This window comes from Scomber scombrus, chromosome 6 (assembly GCF_963691925.1).
Source record: "Scomber scombrus chromosome 6, fScoSco1.1, whole genome shotgun sequence".
Lineage (NCBI taxonomy): Eukaryota > Metazoa > Chordata > Actinopteri > Scombriformes > Scombridae > Scomber > Scomber scombrus.
Genome location: NC_084975.1, coordinates 11,234,502 through 11,247,008, shown reverse-complemented (window position 1 = coordinate 11,247,008; position 12,507 = coordinate 11,234,502). Strand labels below are relative to the sequence as shown.

The window sequence follows — 12,507 nt, the reverse complement described above, 5'->3', positions numbered from 1 at the left end:
ATTGCAGTGATTGGTTTATTATGATTGCTCTCGCACCTACACCTACACTACACCATTAATATGTAATTGAATCAGGCTGCAAAACTGATGTAGTTTATTATAATCACAGCCAACTACTGCCTAATTAATCCAGTTTCCCTGTAATCTACAGAGAAAGAAGCAAGCAATTATGTTTAGCCCAAGCAAAAGGTCACTAGATGGCAGTGTTAACCACAAATTGTTTGAAGGATTTTACACATTTTGATCAGAGGACATCACAGCTTTGAATGATGACCAAAAATGTTACAGAAAGTAGGCCACAGCTCTATAGACCAACATGTCAGTCATTGTCCTGAGGTGATGGATTCATCAGGACTGTGCTTTAAGATATTGCACATTATGTATAAATTAGTTGTAATTTAGCAGAATATTATCGATTGTAATACAACACCGGTTATCAAAAGAAAAATCAAATAACCTCATTTGAGATTAGGCACCTGATGGGTTATTAAAAAAAACAAAAACACAAGGTTCACCACAAAATCGCCTCTTTTTTAATTACCTCATTCTAAGCTCTGCTTCTTCTGACATGCTGCTCCCTCTAAATTGAGTTTAATTGAAGCAGTCCCTCAGCTGGAGAAGCTAATTTGCACCCACCATAATCATGGAACTGTGATATTAAATTATCCTCTACAACTACAAAAAAACCTTCAAGGGTAGTTTCAAAACCTCATTTAAGTACTTTAATTGTAAAGCCATTGATTCTTCTCAAATTCCTTGGTGCCCAACATCATAGCCACTCTCCTCAAAGGCTACAAAGGATAGATAAATTATGAAGTCATCTGAGGTTACTGAGATAAATTAACTTCATTTCATCTCATCAACATCTCCCAGTTCTTTTTTCCTTTTATCCTCTTTGAAACTGCTGGAGGAGGACACCAATGTTCTGAAGCAAGGTCTCACTCATTTTCTCTGTTCATTAGCCATTATGTTGTCTAGTCTCAACAATGTCCCCTTTTCCCTGTCCTCTCCTCTTTATTACACGCAAATTGTGTGACAATACCAGATGACAAAGACTTGGAAGTAGACATATCCCATCCTATCCAACTCACTGACTATCTGCGTAATTTCGTACAATTTCTCATGAATACATATTGTCCATCCATGTGTCCCCTCTCATTCGTGTTATCAGCTTATCCAGTGAGGTTTGGCAGCTGTTTCTGGCTTCTCTCATCCTGCTGCATACATGTTGTGTAAATCGTTGGTGTGCTATATGATGTACAAGGATATTATTCTAAACTTCAGAACTAGAAGACAAACTGCTATAAATCGATGTTGGAGAAACATGTTTTTCGTTTCAGTTTGTCATTTGACGGTATTTCAAAATCCATATCATTCCAGTACAACACAAACATTGTATGCACAGATATGCACATACATCATATGCTTGTAATGTGTAGTGTGAAATAGATTATTTCAGCTTACATAACTGTCATAAACGTATTATCGACAACAAAAAAGTATATTTGTCCAGTATCTCCCATTGCTAACTGAGATTTCACATCTAGCTACATTAAAACAAAGACAGACGTTGAAGTTGTTGGGGAAGAAGCCCTTTTTTCCATATAATTTCATTACCAAACTAACTAATAAAGAGTACAGTAATAATTGCGAGTATGATTCAACTTCAATGTGTGTTATATTTGTTACCCGTGTTAGTTCTGTGTAATTTATGGGAAAAACAATTGGTGCCCTTTGCCCTGACAAATAAATTAAAGTTTGACTGCTCAACACTAGGGTTCACTGTTGCTCCAGAAAGACCAACCTGCTGTCAAATGCAGAAGCTACAGTCTCACTGCATCTCAAATGTAGACTCAGCTTCAGTCCCAAAGATTAGACAGCGAGCAATCTCCAGCTCATGAACTAATTATTTTTTACCACCAGTTAGATTATTTCCACCAATCAGACTATTTCAAAACTGGTCCTGGTAATCGTAGCCTAACGTTAATTGCAGTGAACTGGTTTTGTCAGTCTTTTTTTTGTACATTCACCTCACACCACACGTCACTGATGTTGTTTGAGAATAAAGTTCAACTATCATCTTTTAAATTTGGCTACCCTTGTTTGTTTGTAGGTGTAGCCATACAAATGAACAAGGTTTCATTTACGTTAATACTACAAATGTGCATTAGAGTTCAGATCTTATGGGTTTAGTGGGGAACAAAAAGGTTAGAACCTGTCAGTGATCCCATCAAGTGACCTTGGAAGTAATTCAGATCTTTTCAATGAGTTCTCCTCCAGAGCAACAGAGAAGGATACATTATGCATGCAATCTATTATTAATGGTCTTGAGTCATGTTACGATCAGACATGGGCCCTCAGAAAATATCTCAAAAGCCTGATCCTCTTGAGGCCTTTTCCTCTAAACACGGTCATATAAAATCACCCTCTATATTGTGTGATTTATTATTTATTGCAATGTGTATGTTTCTGTAATTTTACCTGGTATACCATTTGGTAAGATTTCTACATTTATGCCATTATATCGTTTTGGGAAATACTCTTCTTTCCCCAAGAGTAGAGACAATAAAGCAACAACTTTCACTTTTAACATTGACTTTTTATTAATAAGCTTGATCATGAGCTACATTGATGACTTTGTATTGATCCTGCAAATTGATCCAATTAAAACTCTTTGCTGCTTCATCCTGAGAATCCATTGGCTGACAGCTGAGCTCGGAGCTCCACAGCCCCGCCTCCATCTGTCAGGCACTGCGCTGGTAAAACTGTGACTGTTAATGTGCTTTAGTGAGATAGTATACTATAACTTTGTATCACTACCTTTGAATGGACTTTCCGAAAATACGAATAATTACGCAAAGTCGCCAGACGTCGTGCAAGGCGCGTGCGTATCCAGACTCCACCGTATTGAATATTTTCCTGCACTTTTGTTTTCCCAAGCCCTCTTTTACAGCATGAAGTGCAGTTATGGCAAGGAGTAGCAAGTCAGTAACGAGGACCCTGGAGGATTTGACGCTAGACTCGGGTTATGGTGGAGCCGCCGACTCCTTCAGATCTTCAAGTGCGTCGCTGTGCTGTTCAGAGGCACATGGGGGGAATAATTGGCATTTAACCGACTCGATGCACAGTCGACACAACAGTCTGGACACTGTTAACACGGTCCTGGTCGAAGACGCCGAGATCCTGGAGTTCACCGGGCAGTGCGCTAAACTACCCGAGCTTGAGGATGTGCCGTGGAGTCTCGGGGAAGTGGTGAGCGCACTGAGCAGGGACGAGGAGATGAGCCTACCGACCCCCCCACAGGACGTCCTGCTCAGGCTCTCGGTGCTGGTCAACCGGGCCCTGGTCAGGGTCGCCAAGGAGGCGCAGCGCCTGAGTTTGCGTTACGCCAAATGCACCAAATATGAGATCCAAAGTGCCATAAAGATCATCCTGTCTTGGAGCGTCTCGATGAACTGCATCAGCGCGGCCCTCGGTGCCTTGTCCTTATACAACATGAGCACGGAGGAGGACAAGTTCAGCCGCGGCAAGTCGGTGCGCTGCGGACTCATCTTCAACGTGGGGAAGTTCTTCAGGTGGATGGTCGACAGCAGGGTTGCTGTCAGGATCCACGAACACGCGGCAATCTACTTGGCTGCGTGCATGGAGAGCCTTTTCCGTGAGGTGTACGCGCGGGTGCTGCGCAGTGCGCTGCTGGAGACAGATAACGGGATCCCCAAGTTCACCGTGGAGATTCTGGAGCAGGCCGTCAACAGCGATGCAGAGCTATGGGGGTGTCTGCAGCCCTGGCAACACCTGATCTGTGGGAAGAATGCAAGCGGTGAGTTGTGAACACTGTAAGTCAATGCAACAGGGTCCGTGTGCACTCCATATCCCGAGGCATTTGCGCACACAAGCACAGTTTTGAAACGGTCCTGTGCGTAAATGTCACTTGAAGGGTCCCCTCTCTCATCTCATGGATGCTTACAATCGAAAAAACAACAAGATAAACGTTTCATTTCTGGATTTACCCCTAATTGATGGAGCAAGGCAGATAGTGATTCAGTCTCACCTGCAACATAATAGCACAATAATGAGGACAATTTTGATGTATATGCCTGAGTGCCTGATATTGAAGGGAACACCACAACATCTCTTTGGTTGAATAACTTGAATAACATTGACGAAAGAGCATTTCTGCAGCTGGAATTGTGCCTTTTCTTCCCAGAGTAGAAAGAGGTTGCATGCAGGTGATAACTGAGTAGAGATCAGGGGCAACCAGTTAGCCTCCCTGTGTCTCTTGTGCAGTGTAATACTACATTTACATTATTGTCTGATATCCTTCTTATACTGCATATAGCTGTTTTGTTAATGCACAAAATAATATCCCCAGGCTTAATTCTTCACTCTGAGAGCTTTCATTGAAAGGGTCTCTCCCTGCCAGTTTCCTACAATGGTGCCCTGCTGATGTGAGTTTTATTCTTTTCACCCATAGAGGAGGGATGCCTTTCATTCCCGACTACATTTGCTGATTCTGGTCCTCATCCCCTGTCATTTTCGCATTGGCTTTCCAAGTGTTCACAAATACTTTTTGGTGTGCACTTTAAAAGTAAAAGTATATCCAGGCTTAGCTGCTGCTTAACTAGCAATATATCACAAACCACTCTAAAACATGCTTGCCCCTGTTTTGAATGATGCTGTAAAAGTGCTGCTGTGGCTCCTCTTGCAACAGGTTTACGTAATGAAAGGCCTTGGGGGGCCTATGTGCTATCATGCATTATGCAGAGTGATGTGAATAAAACTGAGTTATAGAGTGAGAGAGAAAAAGAGCGACAGACACAGAGAGAGGAAGCTTGAGAGACTGTATTGATAAATGACCAACAACACCTGAAGAGCACTTTATTTCACTGTACCTGTTTGCTTTAAAGGCACAGTGTAACAACACTATCACCACAGTATGTGATTGCCTGGCTTGTTTCTTCTTTTGCACCAATTACAATACAGATTTACAGACTACTACTACTTGTACTTGCTACTTGTCATTTGATCATCAAGGTGACTCTACCCTATAGAGTATGTGCTACAATGAAACTGAGTATTTATAGTTTATAATGAAGAGGATAATATAGATCCAAGACGTAACTGACGGAAGGACAGGACTGAAAAAAGCACAATTACAGTTCTGTCTTCTACTTCAGCACTTCGGACAGCGCCATGGATTTATCAATACACAACACAGTTAGGCTGCTGATATTCAGGGCCTTGGCCACTGCAATAGATTCTAAGTTTCACAAGCTTTAGTGAGATAAAAGATCAATGAGTCAGGCAAAATAGAGTAGCATTCAACTAAACAATCCCTCTGCCCCTGCACTGTCTGCTACAAGGGGATGGAGAGGGGGAACGGCAGGTTAACAAGGGGGATTTATTGTCATCATTTTGCTAATAAGGAGGATGGCATCCCCCTCACCCCCCCTCAAATCGAATGTTGTGTATGATCACATACCATGCAGTATTGAATGTAAATATTCATTCGCTCTGCACTTTGAGGCCACTTGGCATGCAGCAAGGCTCCAGCAGCTGTAGAAGAGGTGTGGTGAGTGTTCAGTGGTGCATTGGACTGGTGAATAGGTGGAGATGGAAGAAAAACATCTGGAGCATGTGGAATATTGACATAATCTCTCAGTCCAAGTGGCCTGAATTCTATGTTGCAGTATTGTGTGGTTCATCAATTAATAAACTTGAAGCCCGGTAGGTTTACAGATAGTGGAGGTGTGCATCTGTCATCTCAGGATGACTTATCAAGTTAATATAAGATGTTCCATGTTGTAGGAGCATTCGTTCTCCAGCACATTTCTTACACTGACACTGCAGGACTGCTAAACCTTGTGTATCTGCAGTGAGAGATAGGGCAGAGACACAGTAGCTTCATTTTTTGTCTTCCAAGTAAAACCATACAGCAAGTCAATTCGAGGGGGGGTTGACCTTAACTGAGCCACCGCCTGCCAAATTGAACCTCTATATCACTCCATCCATTTTCTCTGTCTCTCTCTGCCAAGTGGGAGTAATTGAGGTGATTTTTCTATATTATACTAATGCTGGTGACCCAGCTTTGTGAAGAGTCTTTTATAAATATCTTTATTGCATCTCTTTCAACCAATGCTGATTTCCTTTTGTGCTGTTATGAATTCAGCAATGTAGTCACTGGACTGGATGTTTTTCTTTTTGCACTTTTTAGCTTCTCTTAGGTACCTTGATTATGAGTCAAAGAGCAAAGCAGTCCAACAAGTAAAAGAGGCTCTGTAGTCTTGGGTCTATCTGTACTGTACATACTATATGTTATATATTGGCTTAGAGTTATATTGGGTGTAGATTTACTGCATGTCTTAATTATTAATCAGAAAGAAAGAAAAACTTGTTCTTGTTTGATTCATGAATTCACATGACCGGCCTCAATACAGGATTCATAATTACCCTATGCTATAATGTCTGTTCTCACCTACTGCAGCTTACACTTGCGCATTGGCACATGTAGCATATGGCAGGCCTCCCACACACAAGCCCAACACACACTTACATCAAGATGTCAGGGGCTCCTCTCGCCATGTCTGACTGAGTGTTATTTGCAGGTGGGTGTTGGGTTTCCCTTCTTCAGCTGTGGTATCCCGTTAGAACAGGAAACTACTCTATATGGTGGAATATTTCTTATAGCTCCCACTAGACCCAGCAATACACTGATTCTTTGATTTCCTTAACGACGTGTGCATGTCACAGAAAATGTCTAGTGGAACGTGATATCCATTGCTCAGGGATATGTACCCTGAGGACTAAATTTCTAATCACACTCTATAGGTGTGAGATGACTTGGTGATGGGGCTTTCAAGTCCATGCAGAGCTGGTTTGGTTGAAAGATTTGAAGGAAAATTTCACACTAAAGTCATTCAAAATAAATGTAGGCAACCTAAGTGTAGTACCTTGCAATTCCAGGCCGATTTTGTTTAATAGTTGTATTTATTTTATTCACATGTACAGGTGACCAACCATACATAAACTGATGTTGATATAAGTACATTGCTGCTATAGTTTACATGGATAACAGTCAACTGAGAATCCTTTGGCAAACTACAACATCAGAAAATAAACGTTCTTTACTTACAGTACAGAGGTGACTATTTATGAAATGCTCCACTAAGTAACCCAGCAAACAAATTTCGGTTCTCAAAACGTTATGAGAACGTTTTTTTTTAGTTGTAGGAACGTTTTTTTAACGTTGCAACACAACATAGTATACTGGTATAAACGGCAAGTTTTTCTGACGTAACCAGAAGGTTATTTTGATGTTCCCAGAACGTTTTGAGAAGGTTATTAGAACGTTTTAAGAAGGTTACCAGAATGTTTGCTCTCAAACGTTAGTTCTAAGTTAAGACTGCAAGTTTTCCTGACGTTACCAGAAGGTTATTATGATGTTCCCAGAATGTTTTGAGAAGGTTAATAGAACGTTTTAAGAAGGTTACCAGAATGTTTTCTCTCAAACGTTCGTTCTAAGTTAAAACTGCAAGTTTTCCTGACGTTACCAGAAGGTTATTATGATGTTCCCAGAACGTTTTGAGAAGGTTAATAGAACGTTTTAAGAAGGTTACCAGAATGTTTTCTCTCAAACGTTCGTTCTAAGTTAAAACTGCAAGTTTTCCTGACGTTACCAGAAGGTTATTATGATGTTCCCAGAACGTTTTGAGAAGGTTAATAGAACGTTTTAAGAAGGTTACCAGAATGTTTTCTCTCAAACGTTCGTTCTAAGTTAAAACTGCAAGTTTTCCTGACGTTACCAGAAGGTTATTATGATGTTCCCAGAACGTTTTGAGAAGGTTATTAGAACGTCAGGACTGTACTTATATAGCGCCTTTCTAGTCTTTTCGACCACTCAAAGCGCTTTACACTACAACTCATTCACACACATTCATACACTGATGGCAGGCAGCTACCACGCAGGGTGCCAACCTGCACATCAGGAGGAATCTAACCATTCACTCACATTCATACACCGTTGGCACAGCAACGGGAGCAACTAGGGGTTAAGTGTCTTGCCCAAGGACACATCGACATGTAGACTGGAGCTAAAACAAACAAAATATGACCAGAGGGCTGGCAAAAACATTGTTGTGCTGCCCCCATCCACCCTCAGGGATCACGTACAACCCAAATCACATTCATTACATAGAGTATCAGCTGATGCCATTGGGTGGAAGTTACATGTTGCCGTATACTGAATAGGTAACAATTCTCTTTTACTTTTTCAATCAAACTGCTACAATGATGTGTGTGTGAGGTGGAGGGGAAGAGGAATTAATAGAATAGAATAGAATAGAACTTATTGATTCTCGAAGGCAAATTCAATTGCTTTGTAGCTCAACAAAACAAATGATGTATTCTGATGGCAGTCGTATGAAACATTTCCAGAATCTTTCAGCAATGTAGCTGGATCAGTGGATCTCTGCCTCATCCCTTTCATTCCACTAAGGCGCTATGAAGAGGATGGTCAGAGATCCGAAAAGATGGTTTCCAACTTCCTTTGTGTGTGCATTGCTCCACCACATCCTGTCCAGCTGTCTTTCATCTTTCTGTTTTATGTTGCCTCCCCTGCAGCATAGAACAGTACAATTGGTAAAAACATCTGCAGCATATTTTTGTAGATGTCTAAGGATATGATGCCTCCTTAAGAAAAAGAGCAGCTCTGTCCTTTTCTGTAGAGTGTATCTATGTTAGGGGACCAGTACAACTTGTTGTCCAGGTGAACTCCCAGATATTTGTAGGTTAGCATTACCTCAATATCCACCCCACGAATTGGCTGAAAAAGGAGCTTGGACTTTTGGAAATCCACTATCATTTCCTTTGTCTTTGTGGTGTTCAGTTGGAGGCAATTGTAAATATGATTATATTGTGGGGAATGGTGCAATATTTGTATTATTATTATTTTTGTATGGCATATGTGCAATAACTTCTCTTGGTGCAGGAACCTCTGGGGAAAGTTAGAAAATTACCCTCAAATAACGTTACAACTATCATGTTATTAGAACGTTTTAGGAATGTTATATAAAAACCGTCATTTATAGAACTTTCTTAGAACGTTGTGGGAAGGTTACCCAAAATTCTACCAAATGGGAACTTTAGGGGAACATTCTAAAAATTACTTTATAAAAACGTTATTTCATCTGGTTATTAGAACGTTTTAGGAATGTTATATAAAAACCGTCATTTATAGAACTTTCTTAGAACGTTGTTGGAAGGTTACCCAAAATTCTACCAAATGGGAACTTTAGGGGAACATTCTAAAAATTACTTTATAAAAACGTTATTTCATCTGGTTATTAGAACGTTTTAGGAATGTTATATAAAAACCGTCATTTATAGAACTTTCTTAGAACGTTGTGGGAAGGTTACCCAAAATTCTACCAAATGGGAACTTTAGGGGAACATTCTAAAAGTTACTTTATAAAAACGTTATTTCATCTGGTTATTAGAACGTTTTAGGAATGTTATATAAAAACCGTCATTTATAGAACTTTCTTAGAACGTTGTGGGAAGGTTACCCAAAATTCTACCAAATGGGAACTTTAGGGGAACATTCTAAAAATTACTTTATAAAAACGTTATTTCATCTGGTTATTAGAACGTTTTAGGAATGTTATATAAAAACCGTCATTTATAGAACTTTCTTAGAACGTTGTGGGAAGGTTACCCAAAATTCTACCAAATGGGAACTTTAGGGGAACATTCTAAAAATTACTTTATAAAAACGTTATTTCATCTGGTTATTAGAACGTTTTAGGAATGTTATATAAAAACCGTCATTTATAGAACTTTCTTAGAACGTTGTGGGAAGGTTACCCAAAATTCTACCAAATGGGAACTTTAGGGGAACATTCTAAAAATTACTTTATAAAAACGTTATTTCATCTGGTTATTAGAACGTTTTAGGAATGTTATATAAAAACCGTCATTTATAGAACTTTCTTAGAACGTTGTTGGAAGGTTACCCAAAATTCTACCAAATGGGAACTTTAGGGGAACATTCTAAAAATTACTTTATAAAAACGTTATTTCATCTGGTTATTAGAACGTATTAGGAATGTTATATAAAAACCGTCATTTATAGAACTTTCTTAGAACGTTGTGGGAAGGTTACCCAAAATTCTACCAAATGGGAACTTTAGGGGAACATTCTAAAAATTACTTTATAAAAACGTTATTTCATCTGGTTATTAGAACGTTTTGGGAATGTTACGTTAGACACTAACATTTATACAACGTTCTTAAAATGTTCTTTAGGGAATGTTCAATAGAAAACTTGTTGGGAACGTTTTGGGAAGGTCACCGGAACGTTATGTGTTTGCTGGGAACCTTACACACTTTCCTGGACTCCAAAGATAAGGACTTTATGCACCTTTTGCGCTCTATTGACTCTTTGCAATTGGTAGGGCCAACACACAGCAGTGGCAACACATTAGATATCTAGTGATCTCTAGAGGTCTGAATATTGTTGTTGACAAGATTGATATAAGTATATCAGATCACTGCTGTCTATTTTTTAATGTGATTTTTACTGATACAACAAAAAATGATACAGCGGGCTTCATTAAAAAAGGCTTTTTTGTGCTGTTTCTACCCATTCAGTTCTCTAACCACATGCATAGTCAGCCTCTCTCTGCTGAAATTACATTGATTCATGAAGAAGTAAATCATTTCAACTCTGATTTAAAATCAACTCTCGACATAGTTGCACCTGAGAAAACTAAAAGTAAATCATAGATTAAGGTACTGCCTTGGAAAAATGGGTGAATACATCTGCTTAAGAGGGAGTGCCATAGAGCTGAACGTATGCGAAGGAAAAACAAATTGACAATCCACCGAGAGATCCTTTAAAGATCACTACATGTCTGCAACAAGGTAGTACGCAGTGAGAGAGAGGAATACTTAGTTTATCAATAAAAGTGGGAATAATGCCAGAATTTTTTTTCCCACCATCTATTGCCTTTTAAATCCTTCCCAGCTTCATGAACAGACATGTCCTGCCTCACAGTCAAAATGTGATGAGTTTGAAAAAAGAATTGCGAATAAGATATCTGAGCTTGTATTGATATCTGACAATTAATTCCTATTGGGGAAATCTAAATTATTTTTGTAAAATTAGTGAATGGGAACCTTGTAAAATTGTTATGCAACAAAGTCTTCCACTTGCTCCCTGAATGCAATTCCCAATGCTTTTTTAACAAAGGTTTTAGATCATTTCATTCTCGATCTATTAGACATCATTAATTGATCTCTAGAGACAGGCATTTTCCCAGATGCACTTAATACAGCTCTAGTAAAGCACCTACTTAAAAACAGAACCTTGGCTCTTCTGTGTCTAGCAACTGTGGAACTATTTCCAATCGCATTTCCTAATTAAAATGCTGGAAGGCAATGTTTAAACAATTGGATGAGTTCCCCTGTGATAAAATTCACGATTAATTTCAGTTTTGCTTTAAAAGGGAACACAGCACTGAAACGGCGTTGATAAAAATAACGTATGACATTAGAGTGTAGGCAGCTATCAAAAATATATACTTCTTGACTTTACTGTTGCATTCAACAAGATTCTTCTAGACAGACTTATTACAGAACAAGTCAGAAGTAAAAAGCATGGTGTAATAGATGGTCCGTGTTACATTTTAAACCATGCATAAACAATTTTATCTTTAATAAACTAAGAAATATTGCTAGATTTAGACCCTACCTTACACTGGAAGTTTCCAAAAAGATTTCTCATGCTTTAGTGTTTTCTTGCCTGTATTGTTGTAATGCACTTTATTCAAGATTTCAGAGAAAAACACTGAGTTCTCACACAGAGTTCAGAAGACAGGGTTTTAATAAAAAACAGGAAAAGAGATCACATCCCTCCAGTTTTAACATCATCATATTGGCTGCCTGTGTTGCTGAGATTTAAAAACTTTTTAAAAAAATTCTTTAACTTCTTTGTAAGTCTTTAATGGTTCAACACTTTGATACATTCACTTCATTCAGATTTTTTTATCTGTGTGTTCCAAACGGTCGCTTCAGGTCGTGTTGTGGAGGTTTGCTAAATGTTCCAAAAATGAACTATAACATTTTGTTAAAGCAGCCTCCTGTTTTGATGTACTAAAAGTTTGGAACACACTCCCACCACAAACTAGTTGATCGGCTTCTTAAGAAAAATCTCAGGACCTATTTGTCTTGCCTTTAATTAATTATAAAATTAATTATACTTTAAATAATCTTTTTTTAATTACTTACAAACATTTTTTGTCTATAGAATTGCCACATATGTCTTATTTTTAGTACCTGTGTCCTTGACTTCATTTTATCCTGTAAAGCACTTTGAGTTGCATTTTATGTATGAAATGTGCTGCTTAAATATTTTTATGTTAAGAATGGATGAATTTACTATGTCTAATGTGTCACAGCAGGCAGATTTTTTCAGCAGAAAGTTCTGCTAAACCCTTCTCTCCTCTTGTT

The 12,507-nt window shown here is 38.8% G+C and overlaps 1 protein-coding gene across 1 annotated transcript in view; it reads left to right on the top strand.

Moving 5' to 3' along the window:
• Window positions 1-2,967: 2,967 nt before the first annotated feature.
• Window positions 2,968-12,507, top strand: part of btbd11b (BTB (POZ) domain containing 11b) — a 70,036-nt gene continuing 60,496 nt past the window's right edge. The window contains exon 1 of the mRNA XM_062420587.1: window positions 2,968-3,820. Coding sequence (XP_062276571.1) covers window positions 2,968-3,820 — 853 coding nt within the window. The remainder of the gene's footprint in view (window positions 3,821-12,507) is intronic.